General features: G+C 48.3%; 1 protein-coding gene across 1 annotated transcript; it reads left to right on the top strand.

The window, feature by feature from the left end:
- On the top strand, positions 1 to 23893 carry LOC132592053 (zinc finger protein 345-like). Its single transcript, XM_060274100.1, has 6 exons — positions 1 to 123; positions 1551 to 2042; positions 2224 to 2305; positions 10057 to 10139; positions 11086 to 11212; positions 18964 to 23893. The coding sequence occupies exons 2-6, from the start codon at positions 1641 to 1643 to the stop codon at positions 20565 to 20567; spliced, it is 2298 nt and encodes a 765-aa protein (XP_060130083.1). The 5' UTR covers positions 1 to 123; positions 1551 to 1640; the 3' UTR covers positions 20568 to 23893.

Genomic DNA, 23893 nt, shown 5'->3' with positions numbered 1-23893 from the left:
CAGGAAGCAAGGGGGTGCAGGCCCTCCGGAGCCAAGGCCCCTCCCTCCCCAGTCCTCCTTTCCTGCTTTGGTGTCTCTCCTGCAAGGGCTGCATCGCTGTCCCCTCCCTCCTGGAATGATCTGGTGAGTCTCCCCCACCTCTCTCTCCCAAGAGGGTGCAGTGGGGAGACGGGGGGGGGGTCCCAAGGCTGCGGGGAGGAGACGGTCCTGCCAGGGAGGGGCAAGGGCCTCCTGAGCAAAGACCCCCCCCCTCCTGCAAGTGGGATCGTGGTTGCTTTCCAGCCCTGCAAAAGCTGCATTGCACTCCTGCACGGGGATCTGGTGCAGTGGGGAGAAGATATAAGATATCTTTATTGTCATTGTCCCCTTGCGGGAACAACGAAATTTGTTGCGGGGGGTTGCAGGGGAGGATGGCTCATGCGGGGAGGTGAGGACACCCCCCCTCCGGAGCAGGGGTCCTGCGAAGGAGGGGGGCGAGGTCTGCAAGGCTCTCCTTCCTGGAGATCAGAGGATCCCAAACTCCCACGAAATCTCCCTTCTTCAAACAAAGGAGTCCCTGGGACTTTAACTCTGTGTGATGTCGCTCAGCGTCATTGCACAACAGAGGAAACATGTGCAAAGGATGGACATGTGCAAAAGCTGGACGAGGAGGTGAACTAGAACCCCCCCCCAGAAGAAACCCACGAGGAGGAAGAACATTAAGGTGGGGGAGAAAGGCCAGGAATAAAGAGAGGGATCCCAGCCCATAGTCTGGCTGCTGCATTGCAGACCAGTTTCCCAGTCGTCTCCAAGGGCAGCTCCACACGGAGGCCACTGCAGCAATCACCTCGCACCCAGAGCATGGCATCCCAGGACCACATCATCTCTGTCCAGAAGGGATTGTTGCTGGAAAACCAGCCGAGCCGGAAATGGGCGCTGCTACTCACTGAGCCTCCAGGGCATAGCTGCCAAGTTCTCCCTTTTTTTAAGGGGAATTCCCTTATTCTGAATAGGCTTCCTCGCGAGAAAAGGGAAAACTTGGCAGCTATGCTCCAGGGACCTTGGCATCAATGGCTTTTTTGTGTTAAGCTATCTAACAGAATTATAATAATAAAGTTCCCGCCTAAATTTCAAGGGAGATGTCTTGGGCTCCACCCACTTGGCCCTCAGGGGGTTGGGCACCCCCCACCTGAGGGTGGGGAGCAACTCCTGAGGACCCCCCAGGTGAGGACCCCCACTACAGCCAAGCATCCATTTTCACAAGATTCAAAGGATTCCCTTGTCAGTCAGTTCTGACTTCATGCATTGACTGGAAGGCAGAAGAAACCAGGTTGATTAATCTCACAGAAATCCCTTCAGTTGCCTCCACATTTTGCATTGCTAGAAGGCTAGAGACTTATTTCTTCTCCTCTTCCTCCTCCTCTTTCTTTTCAAAAAGAGAGCTCATGGTCTGGGATCCGGTGCAGTCCAGCCCTGGTTCCAAGCAAGACTCACCCATGCTTGGCTCAGGGAACAACCCCCCCCCCCCGGTCCTACACATTCTGTAACAGAACAATGTCTTTCCTTTGTAGATTTCCTAGACTTTTTCATTACAACAGAGAGAACTTGGCAGAAGAGCAAAGGGTTCCTTCTGATCTCTTAGAGGCTTCCTGAGAGCAGAGATGGATGAGCGAGATTCAGCTGGCCCAGAAGCAGGAAGAGGCCATGCCAACCAAACTGGGAGCAGTGGGGGATTCTGGGAAAAACCAGTGCAGAAGATCCTGGGTGAGGAGGACACCCTCTGCTCAGAGGTGCAGAGCCGGCAGTTTGGGTGGTTCTGCTACCTGCAAACCAAGGGACCCCGAGAGGTTTGCAGCCGACTCTACCACTTTTGCCACCAGTGGCTGAAGCCAGAAAGGCACACGAAAGCTGAGATGCTGGACCTGGTGATCTTGGAGCAGTTCCTGGCTGTCCTTCCCCCAGAGATGGAGAGCTGGGTGAGGGAATGCGGAGCGGAGACCAGTTCCCAGGCGGTGGCCCTGGCCGAAGGTTTCCTCCTGAGTCAGGCAGAGGAGAGAAAGCAGGTGAGAGAGACTTTCCTCTGGATACTCCCAAGGGGTTCCAAAGAAGACAGAGAACATTGCATAATGGTTTGCTTTCTGGGAAAGCATCCATGGAATGAGATCTCACACCCTTCAAGTCTTTGTCATTCTCTTTCTAATATTTCTCCCCATTTTCTGTTTTGAATCCTTGTTTCTTTTTCAGGGAAAGGATCATTTTGCAGAAATGGACCTGGATTCCTGTGAGGCAGAGAGGCCTCCATTGGACACCAGAGAGAGGCCACTGGGTAAGGAGGAAGGTGGTTTTTCTCCATTTGGTCACATTCTGTTGGTTTTCCAACTCATCCTTCTGGACGTCTAGACGGGTTGGGAGCTGGGGGCACTGTCATACAGTGGTTCCGCTCCTTCCTCCTGGGCCGTGTTCAGATAGTGGTGGTAGGGGATGAGTGTTCAGACCCCTGGGCTCTCACTTCTGGGGTGCCTCAGGGTTCCATCCTCTCCCCCATGCTTTTCAACATCTACATGCAGCCGCTGGGAGAGATCATCAGGGGGTTTGGGCTGGGTGTTCATCAGTATTCGGATGATACCTAGCTCTACCTCTCTTTCAAATCAGAACCAGTGAAGGCGGTGAAGGTCCTGTGTGAGTGTCTGAAGGCGGTTGGAGGTTGGATGGTGGCTAACAGATTGAGGTTGAATCCTGACAAGACAGAAGTACTGTTTGTGGGGGACAGGAGGGGGGCAGGTGTGGAGGACTCCCTGGTCCTGAATGGGGTAACTGTGCCCCTGAAGGACCAGGTGCGCAGCCTGGGAGTCATTTTGGACTCACAGCTGTCCGTGGAGGCGCAGGTCAATTCTGTGTCCAAGACAGCTGTTTATCAGCTCCATCTGGTATGCAGGCTGAGTCCCTACCTGCCCACTGACTGTCTCTCCAGAGTGGTGCATGCTCTAGTTATCTCTCGCTTGGATTACTGCAATGCACTCTATGTGGGGCTACCTTTGAAGATGTCCCGGAAACTACAACTACTCCAGAATGCGGCAGCTAGACTGGTGACTGGGAGCGGCGGCCAAGACCACATAACACCGGTCTCGAAAGACCAGCATTAGCTCCCAGTACGTTTCCGAGCACAATTAAAAGTGTTGGTGCTGACCTTTAAAGCCCTAAACGGCCTCGGGTCAGTATACCTGAAGGAGCGTCTCCACCCCCATCGTTCTGCCCGGACACTGAGGTCCAGCGCCAAGGGCCTTCTGGCAGTTCCCTCACTGCGAGAAGCAAACTACAGGGAACCAGGCAGAGGGCCTTCTTGGTAGTGGCACCCGCCCTGTGGAACGCCCTCCCATCAGAGGTCAGAGAGATAAACAACTACAGTACCTGACATTTAGAAAATACCTAAAGGCAGCCTTGTTTAGGGAAGTTTTTAATCTGCGATATTTAATGTATTTTAATGTTTGTTGGAAGCTGCCCAGAGTGGCTGGGGAAGCCCAATCAGATGGGCGGGGTATAAATAATAAATTATCAGTAGTATTATTATTTACTAACCATTTGGTGAGGAAGGCCCTATTTGAAGTCTGGGAAAGGAACAAAGCAATAGTAACAACTAAAACTCCCTGGTGGCTATCGCCCATAGAATCATCGGCTATTCATAGAAATAACATGAAAGATAATTGGCTAACATAGGGAGCTCATGGAGGAGATAAATTATTGCCCAAAAGTAAAAAAAAAAATTGAAGAATACTACCAGCTAACAGCAACGTTCGAGAAGGATGAAAAATCAAAGGGTTTTGATTTTTTTTTTTATTAAAAAAAATTGGTATGGGAAAAGGAAATACCAGGGGTTAGCAAACTTTTTCAGCAGGGGGCCGGTCCACTGTCCCTCATACCTTGTGTGGGGCCAGGCTATATTTTGGAAAGAAAAAAAAAATGAACGAATTCCTATGCCCCACAAATAACCCAGAGATGCATTTAAAATAAAAGGACACATTCTACTCATGTAAAAACACCAGGCAGGCCCCACAAATAACCCAGGGATGCACTTAAAATAAAAGGACACATTCTACTCATGTAAAAACACCAGGCAGGCCCCACAAATAACCCAGAGATGCATTTTAAATAAAAGGACACATTCTACTCATGTAAGAACATGCTGATTCCCGGACCGTCCGTGGCCCGGATTTAGAAGGCGATTGGGCCGCATCTGGCCCCTAGGCCTTCGTTTGGGGACCCCTGTATTATACAATAATCAAAAGACTATCTCAAAAATCTACAAATTATTACAGAATGAACAATCAGAAAAAGAAAAGGGAAATGCCATTAAAAAGTGGGAACGAGATCTAGGCCATACAATAGAATACAATGGTACCACGCAAGACGAATGCCTCATGTAATGAAAAACTCGCAAGACGAAAGCGTTTTACGATTCCTTTGGAGACTCGCAAGACGACGCTTTCTATGGCCACGCTTCGCAGGACGAAGTGGCTTTTTTTGGCGGTCGCGCAACTGCGCTTCGCAAGATGAAATTTTCGCTAGAAGACACGGCTCGTGAATTAATTTCGTCTTGTGAGGTACCACTGTACAAAGAGTGGGAAAAATTATGGACAGAAACCATAAACTTCACAGCATGTTATTTAATAAGAGAGAATTATATGAAAACGTATCATAGGTGAAAGGCTGGCTAAAATGAACAAAACACACCAAAATAAGTGCAGGAGGTATATGAAACCTTCTACCATATGTGGTGGACATGCCCGGAGATTGGGAACTTTTGAGGCATGATCCATGAAGAGAGAAAGAAAATAGTAAGAAATACTTATAGTAAAAGTCCAGAGGGATTCCTATTACGAATATTAAATGATGACATTCCAAAAGATAATTAAATATAATTAAATATTCCTATATGTGACATAAGTGGCAAGAATCCTGGTAGCTAAGTAGAATCATAGAATCATAGAGTTGGAAGAGACCACAAGGGCCATCCAGTCCAACCCCCTGCCAAGCAGGAAACACCATCAAAGCATTCTTGACATATGGCTGTCAAGCCTCTGCTTAAAGACCTCCAAAGAAGGAGACTCCACCACACTCCTTGGCAGCAAATTCCACTGCCGAACAGTTCTTACTGTCAGGAAGTTCTTCCTAATGTTTAGGTGGAATCTTCTTTCTTGTAGTTTGAATCCATTGCTCCGTGTCTGCTTCTCTGGAGCAACAGAAAACAATCTTTCTCCCTCCTCCATATGACATCCTTTCATATATTTGAACATGGCTATCATATCACCCCTTGACCTTCTCTTCTCCAGGCTAAACATACCCAGCTCCCTAAGCTGTTCCTCATAAGGCATTGTTTCCAGGCCTTTGACCATTTTGGTTGCCCTCTTCTGGACACGTTCCAGCTTGTCAGTATCCTTCTTGAACTGTGGTGCCCAGAACTGGACACAGTACTCCAGGTGAGGTCTGACCAGAGCAGAATACAGTGGTACCGTGTTTCCCCTATTTTAAGACGTAGTCATTTTATAAGACGTAGCAGGATTTTTACACTTTTGTGGAATTAAGCCATACCCCGAAAATAAGCCATACCCCGAGCCACCTGGAACTGGTTGCTGCTGTTGCTGCTGCTGAAGCGCCGTGCAGCTCTCTATCCGTCCTCGCCCTCAACTGCTAATTTCTCACATGGGCGGGGGGGGGGGAGAAGCAGAAGGAGGCACAAGCACCGCGCGCTCGGCCCTCTTTCGGCGTCGCCAGGCGAGCCGCGCTGGGAGCCTCCCCACTCTTCCCAGAACTTTTTTACACTCGAGCGCCCGGACGGGGAAACCCCTCGGTGTCGGGAGCCCTGCTGGCCCCTTCCGCGCTGCCGGAATGTTGTGGGGCCGCATGGCCCGAAGCAGAACAGCGGCGGGTGACAAGCGGCGGCAGGAGCCGCGCCGCCGAAACGTTCTGGGGCCGCATGGCCCAAGGCAGAGCAGCGGCCGGAGGTGACTGACGGCGGCGGGAGCCCTGCTGGCCCCTTCCGCGCCGCCAGAACATTGTGGGCTGCATGGTCCACGGCAGAGCGGCGGCCGGAGGTCCGCTGGCCCTTCCGCGCCGCCGGGGCGACTGACGGCAGCGGGAGCCGCGCTGCCGGAACGTTGTGGGCTGCATGGCCCAAGGCAGAGGGGCGGCGGGGCAACTGACGGCGGCGGGAGCCCTGCTGGCCCCTTCCGCGCCGCCAGAACATTGTGGGCTGCATGGCCCACGGCAGAGCGGCGGCCGGAGGTCCGCTGGCCCTTCCGCGCCGCCGGGGCGACTGACGGCAGCGGGAGCCGCGCTGCCGGAACGTTGTGGGCTGCATGGCCCAAGGCAGAGGGGCGGCGGGGCGACTGACGGCGGCGGGAGCCCTGCTGGCCCCTTCCGCGCCGCCAGAACATTGTGGGCTGCATGGCCCACGGCAGAGCGGCGGCCGGAGGTCCGCTGGCCCTTCCGCGCCGCCGGGGCGACTGACGGCAGCAGGAGCCGCGCTGCCGGAACGTTGTGGGCTGCATGGCCCAAGGCAGAGGGGCGGCGGGGCGACTGACGGTGGCGGGAGCCCTGCTGGCCCCTTCCGCCTTCCGTGAGCAACAAAAAGAAAGCGAGCCAGCCAGCCAAGAGCTTGCGATCGCTCCTCCAGACCACTCCGCCGAGAGCCTCCGGCCTCTCGAGCGGCGATGCTCGGGCGCCCAAATGGGAAGAAAGACCCCCCTCACCAGATTCTGAGCGCTCCCCGCTCCCCGACGGATCGGGCAAAACCTGGCGCGCAGCGCAGGCGCGGGACGGAAGGCGCGATCCAGCCATTTAAAGCTGTGGCCGCCGCTGCTTTTTAGCCCCCTCCAGCTGTTTGCCAGTTTTCTGCGTCTTTTTTGTGGTGTGTGAGGAGCGCTGCCATAAGGCTGCGCTCCGGCCACCTTTCTAACCTCCCCCCCCCCAGTTGTTTGGTAGCTTTTGTGGCGCATGAGGAGTGCTGCCATTGGGACGCGCTCCGAACTTTTTTCTACCCCACCCCCCCAGCGGTCTGGCCGGCTTCTCCTGCCTTCGCAGAGTGCTGCCAGCCCAGCAGCAGCAACGCCGGTCGCGGCAGGAGGAGGCAGGAACCATACTAAGACACCCCCCGAAAATAAGCCATAGGCTTATTTTCTTGAGTAAAAAAATTATAAGACGGTGTCTTAAAATGTGGGAAACACGGTACTATTACTTCCCTTGATCTAGATGCTATACTCCTGTTGATGCGGCCCAGAATTGCATTGGCTTTTTTAGCTGCTGCATCACACTGTTGACTCATGTCAAGTTTGTGGTCTACCAAGACTCCTAGATCCTTTTCACATGTACTGCTCTCAAGCCAGGTGTCTCCCATCCTGTATTTGTGCCTTTCTTTCTTTTTTGCCCAAGTGTAGTACTTTACATTTCTCCCTGTTAAAATTCATCTTGTTTGCTTTGACCGAGTTGTCTAATCTGTTAAGGTCATTTTGAAATGTGATCCTGTCCTCTGGGGTATTAGCCACCCCTCCCAATTTGGTGTCGTCTGCAAACTTGCTCAGGATGCCCTCAAGCCCATCATCCAAGTCATTGATAAAGATGTTGAATAAGACTGGGCCCAAGACAGAACCCTGTGGCACCCCACTAGTCATGAGATCAGATTAGTCTGACATGACCTATTTTCCAGAAACCCATGCTGACTTTTAGTGATCACACCGTTTCTTTCTAGGTGCTCACAGACCGTTTGCTTAATGATCTGCTCTAGAATCTTTCCTGGTATTGATGTCAGGCTGACTGGGCGGTAATTGTTTGGGTCCTCTCTTTTCCCCTTTTTGAAAATAGGGACATTTGCCCTTCTCCAGTCTGCTGGAACTTCGCTTGTTCTCCAGGAATTTTCAAAGATTATTGCCAGTGGTTCTGAAATCACCTCTGCCAGTTCTTTTAATACTCTTGGATGTAGCTCATCTGGCCCTGGAGACTTGAATACATCTAAACTAGCCAAGTATTCTTGTAGTACCTCCTTACTTATTATGGGCTGTCTAAGTGACCCCACTGTTTCATTGTTCTTCCTTTTGCTACGGAAATATCCATAAAAGCCCTTTTTGTTGCTTTTAACCTCTCTAGCAAGCCTGAGTTCATTCTGTGCTTTAGCTTTTCTGACTTTGTCTCTACATGTGCTGGGCATATGTTTGAATTCCTCTCTGGTGGTTTCCCCCCTTTTCCATTTTTTGTACATATCCCTTTTAAATCTTAACTCAGTTAAGAGTTCTTTGGATAGCCACCCTGGCTTCCTTAGGCACCTTCCATGTTTCCGTCTTGTTGGTATTGCCTGAAGTTGTGCTTTTGTTGTTGTTTAGTCGTGTCCGACTCTTCGTGACCCCATGGACCATAGCACGCCAGGCACTCCTGTCTTCCACTGCCTCCTGCAGTTTGGTCAAACTAATGTTCGTAGCTTTGAGAACACTGTCCAACCATCTCATCCTGTGTCGTCCCCTTCTTCTAGTGCCCTCAATCTTTCCCAGCATCAGGATCTTTTCCAGGGAGTCTTCTCTTCTCCCTGTGTGGTGTAGTGGTTAAGAGCAGTAGACTCGTAATCTGGGGAACCGGGTTCATGTCTCCACTCCTCCACATGCAGCCATAGGGTTAGATTACAAAAAGGAACTATAATCAATGGAAAGATTAAGGCCTGAGGGAGCTAGAAAACCCTTCATCTCTGGGATATTATGTTTGTAAATTTGTTGTTGTTGTTGTTTTGTCGTGTCCGACTCGTCGTGACCCCGTGGACCAGAGCACGCCAGGCACTTCGACTGCCTCCCGCAGTTTGGTCAGACTCATGTTGGTGGCTTCGAGAACACTGTCCAACCATCTCATCCTCTGTCGTCCCCTTCTCCTTGTGCCCTCCATCTTTCCCAACATCAGGGTCTTTTCCAGGGAGTCTTCTCTTCTCATGAGGTGGCCAAAGTATTGGAGCCTCAGCTTCAGGATCTGTCCTTCCAGAGAGCACTTAGGGCTGATTTCCTTCAGAATGTGCTTTTAATATCTCCCTTTTAACAGACTCCCAACCATCATGAACTCCCTTCCCTTTTAGTATTACTGTCTATGTGATTTCACCCAGTGTTTCCCTATGTTTTCTGACTTTCTTAAAGTCTAGAATTTGAGTCTTAGTATGCTTGGTTGCTCCTTTCCGCTGTATAATAAACTCCAGGAGAGCATGGTCACTCCCACCTAATTATCCTGCCACTTCTACCCTACTAACCAGGTCATCACTATTGGTTAGGATCAGATCTAAAATGGCTGATCCTCTTGTTGCTTCTCCCACTTTCTGGACAATGAAGTTGTCTGCAAGGCCAGTGAGGAATCTGTTCGACCTTATGCTCTTGGCTGAGTTTGACATCCAACAAATATCGGGATAGTTGAAATCCCCCATTACTACTATCTCCCTTCCTTTTGAATGCTTGGTCATCTGTTCCAGGAAGGCTTCATCTGTGTCCTCAGTTTGGCTTGGGGATCTATAGTAAACTCCCACAATGAGATCACTGTTATTTTTCTCTCCATTAATTTTGACCCAGATACTCTCAATTTGGCTTTGAAGTTTTAAATCCTGGATCTCTTCACAGGTATACACATCCCTGACATATAACACCACTCCTCCTCCTTTCCTGATTGGTCTATTTCTCTGAAATGTGTGTGTATACTAGTATTGAGATAACAAGGAAATACAGAAAAATAGAACGAGACTGAAATGAAGTGTTGTGAGATTGGTGGAAGTCTTTGTTTTAGCAAACTTTTGTTATGTAACGATGAATATGGTGTTGGGAATATGTCTGTCTTTCTTCTTTCTTCTTTGTCCTTTACCTTCGTTTCTTTTCTTTTCTATTTATTTTCTTTCATTCTTAGTTTCATATTTTAATCTGTAAGATTTGAAATTGTTTCTTTCTTGTTTTGGCATATTGGTATATTTTGTTGCTTATATTAATAAATATTCAAAAAAGAGAGAGATTACCCTTTTCACCTGTGAGAGAAGCAGGCACTCCTGGCGTCCAGTTTACCTTTTCTCTCTTGCAGGTGACAGAATGATGCCTGCAAGACCTCCTGATCCGTCTTTTCATGGGGGCAGAAGGGAAGCAGCAGCTCTGGAACCAGATCAGGTCAGGGGAATCTGCCTTGTGGGGACAGAGGCCGAGGGCTGGAGCAATGTCACGGACTGCTTGGGCACAGAGGAATGGTGGGAGGATGCACCTGGGGAACCAGGAAAGGAAGATGGCTCAGAGCCCAAGAAGTGGAGGTGGAAGAAGGATGGGCGGTCAGAGGGAGAAGAGGGAGAAGCCTGGGAAGAGGAGGTGTCAAAAGCTGAAGGGCTAACAGGGCTTAGTGAGCTGGGAGACTCTGTGGCAGAATGCAGTGCAGAATCAGAGGCAGAAGAAGACGGAGGCGAGTGGGAGGAGGGAGGTGGAGAGGCTGAGGTGAGTCAAGAGAAGGAGGAGCCACCGGTAGCTCCCTCTCCTTTTGCCAGAAGCCACCCTCCCTGCTTGTCTCTCAGAGCCAGGAGACCCCCTGCATTGCAGAAATCTCTGCTAGATCATACAAGACAGATGACCATCCAAAACAGGCTAATTTTATTTCTCGATTGATCAGTGAATGCTAAAATTGGTTTCTAAGCAGTGGACAAATGAGAACAAATAGTGGCCTGGATTCACCTAACCAGCCCCATCCGCTGCAAAATGGGACCTGCCCCCCATTCCTCTTCCTCTCTCCATACCCCCATGAACCCCTTGAATTTGACTCTAGGGCATCGGGAGGGAACTTCCCAGAACAGCTCATGAGGAGAGGAGAAAGTGGATCCTTCCACCAGGCAAAATGGAATGCTTGCGTGGGCAGAATGACTTGAAAATCATAAGGTGGAGTTCCACCTATTTGCACAAAGATGAATACTCAATTCAAAGGCAGAATAAAATAAGCACCCATAAATAAAATGTGCAGCAAAGCAATCCTGTTGAAACAACACCACAGTTTACAGGAAGGAAACAACAGAGCATTGTGTAGCAGATCATATTGATGCTGTCTCAGAGGAGGACATTTCGCTTTTTCTTTTAGGGTCCTGTGTGCTTTGAAGATGTTACTGTTCATTTCACGGACGAGGAGTGGGCGTTGCTGGATCCTGACCAGAGAGCTCTGCATAAGGACGTCATGGAGGAGAATCGTGGGATCGTGGCCTCTCTTGGTAAGGCTCCCTGTGGGATCGTCATATCGGCCTGGAATGTTAAAAAATACCTCCATGTGACCAACCTCCTGTATTTTCACAGAGCTCAACAGTGGCTCCTATAACACCTGGGAACCTAACACCCCCACAATAAACAGTAAATTACAGCTTTTTCTTTAAAACATCTTCCTCAAATTATTCCTTTTCCTACCACAATTGGACTTTTCTGAACTGCCCAGGCCATCTTAAGTGTCAGCTTCAGAATTGTTAGGAAAGATAAGTAGCTGACATTGGAGATGGAGGGGATGCCATGACTGGGCGAAACAAAATTCATGCCAGAGAAGTGCTAGGCTTATTGAATCTCAGGTAGTAGTAGCAGTGATGATGAGGATAATAATAATAATAATAATAATAATAATAATAATAATAATAATAAATAACAATAATAACAACAACAACAACAATAATAATAATACAGAGTTACCTCATCTTACCAACTTAATCTTTTCCGGAACAGGATTGTTGTTAAATCAAGGTACTACTGTAGTAATAATAATAATAATTTTTATTTATACCCTGCCCATCTGGCTGGGTGGCCCCAGCCACTCTGGGCAGCTTCCAACACACATATAAACATGAAACATAAATAATAATAATCTGATCCCATATAAAGAAAAACATTAACTTTAAAATGAACAACTTATACTAGCGGCCAAAATTGTGTAAACCTTTTGTGAAAAGTGTATTTCCGAGGTTTGATGGCTCATAACACCATTTATTGCTGGGTTGCTTCTGACTAACAAGTTTCTTTAGTCGGTTCCATAGATTTCTGCTTGGGCTAAAGTTTGGGCTATTCCCAGGCCATTCCAGCAGTGGAATACAATTATCTTGGAAGCACCTTTTGCACACAGCAGCAACATGACATGGAGCTGAATCCTCTTGAAATAGAAAATAAAAAAACATAAATAAATGCTTCAGTGTCTGGGAAAAGATCACCTGCGGAACGCTTCAGTTTGGGATCAAGTACTTCATTTATGCCCCTTGATGGATCACTGCCTTGTCGTGGTGAAGGGGCTTGAATAACTCAGAGAAGCTATGAGCTATGCCATGCAGGGCCACCCAAGATGGACAGGTCATAGTGGAGAGTTTTGACTAAACGTGATCCACCTGGAGAAGGAACTGGCAAGCCACTCCAGTATCCCTGCCAAGAAAACTCCATGGACAAAGACAACAGGCATATAAAAGTTATGACGCTGGAAGATGAGCCCCTCAGGTCGGAAGGCGTCCAACATGCTACTGAGGAAGAGCGGAGGACAAGTACAAGTAGATTCAGAGCTGATGAAGCGGCTGGGCCAAAGCCGAAAGGACGCTCAGTTGCGGATATGCCTGGAAGCGAAAGGAAAGTCCGATGTTATAAAGAAAAATATTGCATAGGAACCTGGAATGTAAGAACCATGAATGGAGGTAAGCTGGATGTGGTCAAAAATGAGATGACAAGAATAAATATCGACATCCTGGGCATCAGTGAACTAAAATGGAAGGGAATGGGTGAATTCAGTTCGGGTGACTATCATATCTACTACAGTGGGCAAGAATCCTGTAGAAGAAATGGAGTGGCCCTCATAGTCAACAAAAGAGTGGCAAAAGCTGTAATGGGATGCAATCTCAAAAATGACAGAATGATCTCGATACGAATCCAAGGCAGACCTTTTAACATCACAGTAATCCAAGTTTATGCACCAACTACCGGTGCTGAAGAAAGTGAAATTGACCAATTCTATGAAGACCTACAACACCTTCTAGAAATGACACCAAAGAAGGATGTTCTTCTCATTACAGGGGATTGGAATGCTAAAGTAGGGAATCAAGAGATAAAAGGAACAACTGGCAAGTTTGGCCTTGGAGTTCAAAAGGAAGCAGGGCAAAGGCTAATAGAGTTCTGTCAAGAGAACAAGCTGGTCATCACAAACACTCTCTTCCAACAACACAAGAAACGACTCTACACATGGATATCACCAAATGGGCAGCATCGAAATCAGATTGATTATATTCTCTGCAGCCAAAGATGGAGAAGCTCTATACAGTCAGCAAAAACAAGACCTGGAGCTGACTGTAACTCAGATCATCAGTTTAAGCAAAATTCCAGCTTAAACTGAAGAAAGTAGGAAAAACCACTGGGCCAGTAAGATACAATCTGAATCAAATCCCTTATGAATACACAGTGGAAGTGAGGAACAGGTTTAAGGATTTAGATTTGGTGGACAGAGTGCCTGAAGAACTATGGATGGAGGCTCGTAACATTATACAGGAGGCAGCAACGAAAACCATCCCAAGGAAAAGGAAATGCAAGAAAGCAAAGTGGCTGTCCAATGAGGCCTTACAAATAGCGGGGGAGAGAAGGCAGGCAAAATGTGAGGGGGAAAGTGAAAGATACAGGAAATTGAATGCAGACTTCCAAAAAATAGCAAGGAGAGACAAGAGGGCCTTCTTTTAAATGAGTAATGCAAAGAAATAGAGGAAAACAACAGAATGGGGAAAACCAGAGATCTGTTCAAGAAAATTGGAGATATGAAAGGAACATTTCGTACAAAGATTACCATAATAAAGGACAAAAGTGGAAAGGACCTAACAGAAGCTGAAGACATCAAGAAGAGGTGGCAAGAATACACAGAGGAATTATACCAGAAAGATATGGAGGTCTCGTACACCCCAGGTAGTGTGGTTGCTGACCTAGAGCCAGACATCTTGGAGAGTGAAGTCAAATGGGCCTTAGAAAGCACTGCTAATAACAAGGCCAGTGGAAGTGATGATAATCCAGCTGAACTATTTAAAATTTTAAAAGATGATGCTGTTAAGGTGCTACACCCAATATGCACGGAAGTTTGGAAAACTCAGCAATGGCCAGAGGATTGGAGAAGATCAGTCTACATCCCAATTCCAAAGAAGGGCAGTGCCAAAGAATGCTCCAACTACCGCACAATTGCGCTCATTTCACACGCTAGCAAGGTTATGCTTAAAATTCTACAAGGCAGGCTTAGGCAGTATGTGCACCGAGAAATCCCAGAAGTGCAAGCTGGATTTCGAAGGGGCAGAGGAACCAGAGACCAAATAGCAAACTTGCGCTGGATTATGGAGAAAGCTAGAGAGTTCCAGAAAAACGTCTACTTTTGCTTCATTGACTATGCAAAAGCCTTTGACTGTGTCGACCACAGCAAACTATGGCAAGTTCTTAAAGAAATGGGAGTGCCTGATCACCTCATCTGTCTCCTGAGAAATCTCTATGTGGGACAAGAAGCTACAGTTCGAACTGGATATGGAACAACTGATTGGTTCAAAGCTGTGGCAGTTGCGGGAATGCCCACGAGCGACGGTTTTGTAAGTTCCGCAACGCCCAGTGCCGAAAGTGTAAGAGGATGGGCCACATTGCCTGAGTCTGTAGGGCTGGGGATCGATTGAGAGGTCGGAACAGTGGGGCTCAGAACCTGAGATGGTGGGTCAGTGTTCTTCGACCTGTATTCAGCCCCCAAGCGAGAGTGTACGGCCACCACTAAGGATCACGAAAGTGGTGCGTATAGAGGGGGTGCCCTGTGAATTGGAAGTGGACTCTGGGTCAGGGTTCACGATCGTTTCAGAGCCCACTTTCCACAGTTTCTGCCCTCAAGCGGGCCGTGATTGTCTCCGTCCCCTTGACTTCCTGTTAAGAGACTTTAATCAGAATCCGGTGCCCGTCCTAGGGGTTGGACATTTCTGTGTCCAGCATAGAAAATTTAGAGGCAAACTGCGGATTGTGGTCGCTGGGGGCCGGAGGACAGATTTATTGGGGCGTGATTGGTTTGAGGCTTTTGGTATCCGCCTGGAGGGGGCTCACAGAATAGAGGCAGCACCATCTTCATTCAATGCATTGTGCCAGGAATTTGCAGCTGTTTTTGACAGACAGTTGGGATGTTACACAGGGCCACCAGTGTCCTTCGATCTGGACCCGACTGTCTGCCCTATTTGACTGAAGCCACGCCGTGTGCCCTTTGCATTGAAGCCAAGGATCGATGAGGAGTTGGATAAGCTCGTGAAACAGGGGGTGCTGGAGCTCGTCTCACATGCCCGCTGGGAGACCCCAATCGTGTGCCCCCTGAAGGCAAATGGCGCAGTACAGATCTGCACGGATTATAAGTGTACACTGAATAAGGCACTGCAGCAAAATGCCTACCCGGTGCCAGTGGTAAGTCATGTGCTTGCGTCTCTGGCAGGGGGGCAGATTTTTGCAAAATTGGACTTGGCCCAGGCTTACCAACAGCTCCCGGTGGATGAAGCTACAGCAGATGCGCAGACAATTGTTACCCACTGGGGAGCATTTCGGGTTAAGCGCCTGCAGTTTGGGGTCACAGTGTGGCCCCGGGAATTTTCCAGGGACTGATGGAGTGGCTACTTAAGGGAATCCCAGGGGTAATTCCCTATTTTGATGATATACTAGTAGCTGGGGGGTCCTCAGAGGAGCTGATTGCCCGCCTCCGCAAAGTTCTGGCCCGCCTTGCAAAAGCCGGCCTTAAGGTTAAGCGGGAGAAGTGTTGTTTGGGCGTGTCACAGGTAGAGTTTCTGGGATTCCTGGTGGACGCCAAGGGCATCCACCCTACTCCTGCGAAGGCGACCGCCATCAGGTGTCACGGTCTGGTTGGCGGGAGGTAGCAGTCCTGACTCAGGACGTCAGGACCAGAGGCAAGATGGTGGTGTAGAAGCAGGAACAGGTGCAGGGCTGAGGGTCCAGCAGCAGGCAGTCACAGGGTCAAGGAGCAAGGCAGAGGCGAAGACAAAGGTCTGGGAGTCAAGGAGCAAAGCGTTGGCAGGGCGAGGGTCCAAGGGGCGAGGATCAAGGCGTCGGCAAGGCGAGGGTCCAAGGAGCAAGGCGTCGGCAAGGCGAGGGTCCAAGGAGCAAGGAGCAAAAGGCAGATGCAACAAGGCAAGGATCTCGTTGCTGTGGCAAAGAGCTGAAGGAAAATGCTGAGCTTTTATCCCTCCCAGCTCCTGCCACCTGAGTGGCCACTCCTTGCTTCTCCAGCATAAGCTGAGGCAGGCCCCAGTCCTGCAAAGCACTACAGGCCCCAGAGTCTGACTCCTGCCCATACTCCTGACATCAGGAGTGCACTGGCTCCACAATCAAAGAAAGAGCTGCAGTCGTTTTGGGGAATTCTCAATTTTTACCATGCCTTTCTCCCACATAAGGCTTCTATCACAGAACCACTGCACCGTTTGCTGGATGACCGGAAAACCTGGAAGTGGGTTTCGCCTCAGTAAAGGATTTACTCACGTCCGATAGTGTTCTTACGCATTTTTGTGAGGATCTGCCCTTGCTGCTGACCTGCAACGCATCCACTTACGGAATTGGAGCCGTGCTGAGCCACCGGTTACTGGATGGGCGGGAGGCTCCCATTGCTTATTTTTCTCGAACGTTGTCAGCGGCTGAAAGGAACTATGCTCAAATTGACCGGGAGGCTCTGGCGTTGGTCGCAGGAGTAAAAAAGTTTCATGACTATGTTTATGGGCAGCCGTTTGAGCTTGTGACTGACCACAAGCCATTGCTGGGGTTGTTTGCGCCAGATCGGCAGACACCCCAGATTTTGTCGGCCCGCATGTTGTGATGGGCTGTATTCTTGTCAGCTTACACATATGAACTTGTGCACCGAGCGGGTAAGGCCCTGGGCCATGCAGATGCCCTCAGTCGGTTGCCATTGCTGGAGCCGGCTGAAGACCCCTCGCCCGCTTATGGTGTTATGTTATTGGAAGATCTGCCACAGCCCCCTGTGAGTGTGGTGGATGTGGCTGTGTTTTCAGCTAAAGATCACACTTTGGGGCGTGTTTTGGACTGGGTGTGGAGGGGGTGGCCAGAGGGCAAAGTCACAGAGGAATTCCGGCCGTACGAGTCCCGACGAGATGAACTGTCAGCTCATAAAGGGTGTATACTGTAGGGAAGCCGGGTTGTGGTCCCCCCCCCGAAGCTGCAACAGTGAGTGTTGGAAGCACTGCATGAGGGTCATCAGGGAATAGTGAGAATGAAGGTATTGGCTCACAGCTATGTGTGGTGGCCGAAAATGGATGAGGCCATTGAAGAATGGGTGCGGAAATGTCAGCCGTGCCAAGAATCAAGGCCGGCAATGCCTCAGGCCCCGATGCAACCATGGGAAGTTACCAAGGAGCCATGGTCACGTTTACACATAGACTTTGCGGGGCCCTTTCAGGGCCAAACATTCCTGATTGTGGTAGATTCACACTCTAAATGGTTGGAGGTCATACCAGTGACCTGCATGACCTCAGGGGTTGTTATACGGAACCTGCGAGCTTTGTTTGTGACCCACGTACTGCCCAACACTCTTGTGTCAGATAATGGAGCACAGTTTACATCAACCGAGTTCAAGGATTTTATGGACATTAATGGAATCCGCCGTGTTACCTCGGCCCCATTCCACCCGTCTACAAATGATCAAGCGGAAAGGATGGTGCGCACCACTAAGGACGCGCTGTGGCGGATAGTTTATGGTGATTGGCACCAGCGACTCTCATCCTTTTTACTATCACAGCATGTAACACCACATTCAACCACTGGGAGGAGCCCAGCAGAGTTATTAATGAGGAGGCGCCTGACGACCCGTTTAGATAGACTGCACCCAGATCGTGCGGCGGATAAGCGGCAGTCACAGGAGGCTACCAAGGCGCCTCGGATTTTCCAACAGGGGGATCCTGTCTACACTAAGAACTATAGATCCGGCCCTGTGTGGATTCCGGTTACAGTTTCTAGGCCAACCGATCCTGTATCGTATGAGGTTGAGATAGAAGGCGCAGGTAGTCTTCGCCGCCATGTCGACCAACTTCGACAGCGGTGGCCCATCCGGGAGGATGAATCAGCCACAAGGGAAGTGGAGCAATTGCCGGAGCAGGTCAGCAGAGAACCCATAGTCACCTGTCCCCCTGAGGCAGTTGAAGTCCAAGTGGAAGACAGCAAGGCCGGGCCAGTAGGAGTGGAGAGTGGAACTGAGGCTCGACATTGAAGAGACTCAGGTAGAGGACAGTCCCCGAGAGCCCGGGCTCAGACGGTCCCAGAGGGTGCGAACCCGTCTGCGATATTTGGGAGACTTTGACTGTGGGGTGGTACGGGGGGGATGGGAATCAGATGTTTCATTGTGTGTGTCACGCTCGATGTTGTTGTTGTTTTTATTCTCAACCGGGGTGTTCTTGGCTAAGAGGGGAGGGGTGTTGTGTATTGAATAGCAGGCACAACACAGGAGCAGAATAGCCAGGAAGGAGTTAAGGCTAGGAGTGACTGTTTTAGTTAGTTTAATTAGTTTCAACTAGAGTTTGTAGGCTGGCCCAGTTGGCTACATATATATAGCAGTAGGTCTTTGTCTTTTACTTGTCTGCTGTGAATAAAGAGATTGTTACAACCCCATTTCCTGGACTTATATGCAACAACAACAACAACAACAACAACAACAACAATAATAATTTATTTTTACCCTGCCCATCTGACTGGGTTTTCCAAGCCACTCTGTGTGGCTTCCAGCAAAACATTAAAATAAAATAATCTATTAAACATTAAACACTCCCCGAAACAGGGCTGCCTTCAGATGTCTCCTAAAAGTCTGGTAGTTATTATTAGATTCATCAGAATCTAATAATAAATATGTTGGTTAATGGCAAAAAACACAGGTAATGAACACACCCCCAACTCCCTTCAGTTCTTCTCCATTTATTCCTGAGGCTCTAATCCCTTTTTGTCACCATTGCAGATTGTAATGAATTGGAAATTGAGAACAAAGATGACCACGACAAAATCCCCAGAGAAGAGAACCCATGTAAAAAATTGGAGTGTGGAGAAAGCTGCAGTCAGAGCTCCCATTCCACTTCCCATCAAAGAATTCATACAGGGGAGAAACCCTATCAGTGCGCGGAATGTGGAAAGAGCTTCAGTCATAGCCACAGTCTCACTTTCCATCAAAGAATTCATACCGGGGAGAAACCCTACAAGTGTGTGGAATGTGGAAAGAGCTTCTGTCAGAGCACCGATCTCACTTCCCATCAAAGAATTCATACAGGGGAGAAACCCTACCAGTGTGCGGAATGTGGAAAGAGCTTCAGTCAGAGCCAACATCTCACTTCCCATCAAAGAATTCATACAGGGGAGAAACCCTATCATTGTGTGGAATGTGGAACACGTTTCAGATATAGGTCCTCTTTCGCTTCCCACCAAAGAATTCATACAGGGGAGAAACCCTATCAGTGTGCGGAATGTGGAAAGAGCTTCATTCAGAGCCACAGTCTCACTTCCCATCAAAGAATTCATACAGGGGAGAAACCCTACCAGTGTGCGGAATGTGGAAAGAGCTTCAGGAAGAGTTCCGATCTTACTTCCCATCAAAGAATTCATACAGGGGAGAAACCCTACCAGTGTGTGGAATGTGGAAAGAGCTTCAGTCAGGGCACACATCTCATTTCCCATCGAAGAATTCATACAGGGGAGAAACCCTATCAGTGTGCGGAATGTGGAAAGAGCTTCAGTCAGAGCTCACATCTCATTTCCCATCAAAGAATTCATACAGGGGAGATGCAGAGAATTCATACAGGGGAGAAACCCTATCAGTGCTTGGAATGTGGAAAGAGCTTCAGTCGGAGCTCCCATCTCACTTCCCATCAAAGAATTCATACAGGGGAGAAACCCTATCAGTGTGCGGAATGTGGAAAGAGCTTCAGTCATAACCACAATCTCACTTCCCATCAAAGAATTCATACAGGGGAGAAACCATATCAGTGTGTGGAATGTGGAAAGAGCTTCTGTCGGAGCACCGATCTCACTTCCCATCAAAGAATTCATACAGGGGAGAAACCCTATCAGTGTGCGGAATGTGGAAAGAGCTTCGGTTCGAGCACTGAACTCACTTCCCATCTAAGAATTCATACAGGGGAGAAACCCTATCAGTGTGTGGAATGTGGAAAGAGCTTCAGTACGAGCTCCACTCTCACTTCCCATCAAAGAATTCATACAGGAGAGAAACCCTATCAGTGCGTGCAATGTGGAATGAGCTTCAGTCAGAGCACCCATCTAACTTCTCATCAAAGAATTCATACAGGAGAGAAACCATATCAGTGCTTGGAATGTGGAAAGAGCTTCAGTAAGAGCTCCAATCTCACTTCCCATCAAATAATTCATACAGCAGAGAAACCATATCAGTGCGTGGAATGTGGAAAGAGCTTCAGTTGGCGCACCGTTCTCACTTCCCATCAAAAAATTCATACAGGGGAGAGACCATACCAGTGCGTGGAATGTGGAAAGAGCTTCAGTAAGAGCTCCAATCTCATTTCCCATCAAAGAATTCATACAGGGGAGAAATCCTAGAAGTGCTTGGAATGTGGAAAGAGCTTCAGTTGGAGCACCGATCTCACATCCCATCAAAGAATTCATACACTGGAGAAACCATATCAGTGTGTATAATGTGGAAAGAGCTTCACTTTCCATAAAGTAATCAATACAACGGTTGGAAAAACCATTATACATCTTTAGGAGCCAGGCAAATCTGCACCTTTTTAACCAGGCGTTTGGCTGATTGAGATCTAATGTCAATTTAAAATGTGGTGTTATGTGTTTGTAACCATCCTGAGACCTGTGGGTATAGGGAATAGGCACCAACTCTTAAAAGCCTAGGGGCCTTTGCCCCCCCCCATATGAAATATTTGAAGAGGCCACCCCCACTTCCCCCCCCAGATGCAACCTTTTATTTTTCTGCAACTTGCCATGCAATTTCTCTTTCAATTTGCTCTCTTAAAAATTAGAATAAATGAACACACAAAAGTCATGAGCAAAACAAAATACAAGAAAATACAAACATGGACAGGTCCCATCTTTGCGGGCAAACACAACATTTGCAGCAGGGTTTCCCAAACCTAGGTCCCCAGCAGCTCCCGGACTACAGTTCCCATCATCCATCCGCATTGGTCCTGCTAGCTATGGATGATGGGAGTTGTAGTTGAAAACCAGCTGGGGACCCAAGTTTGCTTTAAAGGGAAAGTAGGCTGGCCCTGGACAAAGGGCCCTGGACAAAATCTCCATGGACAAAGACAGCAGGCATATAAAAGTTATGACACTGGAAGATGAGCCCCTCAGGTTGGAAGGCGTCCAACATGCTACTGAGGAAGAGCGGAGGACAAGTACAAAGATGGAGAAGCTCTATACCAGGCATCCCTAAATTGCGGCCCTCCAGATGTTTTGGCTTACAACTCCCATGATCTCTAGCTAACAGGACCAGTGGTCAGGGATGATGGGAATTGTAGGCTAAAACATCTCGAGGGCCGAAGTTTGGGGATGCCTGCTCTATACAGTCAGCAAAAACAAGACCTGGCGCAGATTGTGGCTCAGATCATCAGCTTCTTATAGCAAAATTCCAGCTTAAACTGAAGAAAGTAGGAAAAACCACTGGGCCAGTAAGACACAATCTAAATCAAATTCCTTATGAATATACAGTGGAAGTGAGGATCAGGAAATACAAGAAAGCAAAGTGGCTGTCCAATGAGGCCTTACAAATAGCGGGGAAGAGAAGGCAACAAAAATGCGAGGCAGATAGTGAAAGAGACAGGAAATTGAATGCAGATTTCCAAAAAAAATAGCAAGGAGAGACAAGAGAGCCTTATTAAACGAGCAAAGCAAAGAAATAGAGGAAAACAACAGAATGGGGAAAACCAGAGATCTGTTCAAGAAAATTGGAGATATGAAAGGAACATTTCGTACAAAGATTACCATAATAAAGGACAAAAGTGGAAAGGACCTAACAGAAGCAGAAGACATCAAGGAGAGGTGGCAAGAATACACAGAGAAATTATACCGGAAAGATATGGAGGTCTCGTACACCTCAGGTAGTGTGGTTGCTGACCTAGAGCCAGACATCCTGGAGAGTGAAGTCAAATGGGCCTTAGAAAGCACTGCTAATAACAAGGCCAGTGGAAGTGATGATATTCCAGCTGAACTATTTAAAATTTTAAAATATGCTGTTAAGGTGCTACACCCAATATGCCAGCAAGTTTGGAAAACTCAGCAATGGCCAGAGGATTGGAGAAGATCAGTCTACATCCCAATCCCAAAGAAGAGCAGTGCCAAAGAATGCTCCAACTACCGCACAATTGCGCTCATTTCACACGCTAGCAAGGTTATGCCTAAAATTCTACAAGGCAGGCTCTAGAAGTATGTGGGCCGAGAACTCCCAGAAGTGCAAGCTGGATTTCGAAGGGGCAGAGGAACCAGGGACCAAATTGCAAACGTGCTGGATTATGGAGAAAGCTAGAGAGTTCCAGAAAAACATCTACTTCTGCTTCATTGACTATGCAAAAGCCTTTGACTGTGTCGACCACAGCAAACTGTGGCAAGTTCTTAAAGAAATGGGAGTGCCTGATCATCTCATCTGTCTCCTGAGAAATCTCTATGTGGGACAAGAAGCTACAGTTAGAGCTGGACATGGAACAACTAATTGGTTCAAAATTGGGAAAGGGGTACGACAAGGTTGTATATTGTCTCCCTGCTTATTTAACTTGTATGCAGAATTCATCATGCGAAAGGCTGGACTGGATGAATCCAAAGCTGGAATTAAGATTGCCGGAAGAACAACAACCTCAGATATGCAGATGACACAATCTTGATGGTAGAAAGTGAGGAGGAATTAAAAAACCTTTTAATGAGGGTGAAAGAGAAGAGCGCAAAATATGGTCTGAAGCTCAAAAAAACTAAGATCACGGCCACTGGTCCCATCACCTCCTGGCAAATAGAAGGGGAAGAAATGGAGACAGTGAGAGATTTTACTTTCTTGGGTTCCATGATCACTGCAGATGGTGACAGCAGTCACGAAATTAAAAGGCGCCTGCTTCTTGGGAGAAAAGCAATGACAAACTTAGACAGCATCTTAAAATGCAGAGACATCACCTTGCCAACAAAGGTCCGTGTAGTTAAAGCTATGGTTTTCCCAGTAGTGATGTATGAGAGCTGGACCATAAAGAAGGCTGATCGCCGAAGAATTGATGCTTTTGAATTATGGTGCTGGAGGAGACTCTTGAGAGTCCCATGGACTGCAAGAAGATCAAACCTATCCATTCTGAAGGAAATCAGCCCTGAGTGCTCACTGGAAGGACAGATGGTGAAGCTGAGGCTCCAATACTTTGGCCACCTCATGAGAAGACTCCCTGGAAAAGACCCTGATGTTGGGAAAGATGGAGGGCAGAAGGAGAAGGGGACGACAGAGGAGATGGTTGGACAGTGTTCTTGAAGCTACGAATATGAGTTTGACCAAACTGCGGGAGGCAGTGGAAGACAGGAGTGCCTGGCGTGCTCTGGTCCATGGGGTCACGAAGAGCCGGACACGACTAAACGACTAAACAAAGGGCTGGCCCTGTGACAACCTCTGCTGGCCAAAACCTCTGTGACAGAATCTGAACCATCCCCAGTACTGCTAATTGGAATTTATAGATCGCAAAAGTGAAGTTTGATTGGCACTTCAACCTCTTGGGAGCTTCTAGGTACTTTCTGCACCACCTAGAGTACCCATGGAATTGTGGCTTCTACTGACAACACACATAGGAGAACAAATGAAAGACAAACACAATGGGCAGGACAAAACCTGGAAAGGGCCATACCAAATGGACATCCAGTGTGAAGAGGTAACTTTCCCCACTGCTGAACAATGC

The sequence above is a fragment of the Zootoca vivipara genome, chromosome 4 (genome assembly GCF_963506605.1).
Source record: "Zootoca vivipara chromosome 4, rZooViv1.1, whole genome shotgun sequence".
Classification (NCBI taxonomy): domain Eukaryota; kingdom Metazoa; phylum Chordata; class Lepidosauria; order Squamata; family Lacertidae; genus Zootoca; species Zootoca vivipara.
Note: the sequence above shows the minus strand (reverse complement) of the source record. Positions and strands in the feature narration are given on the sequence as shown.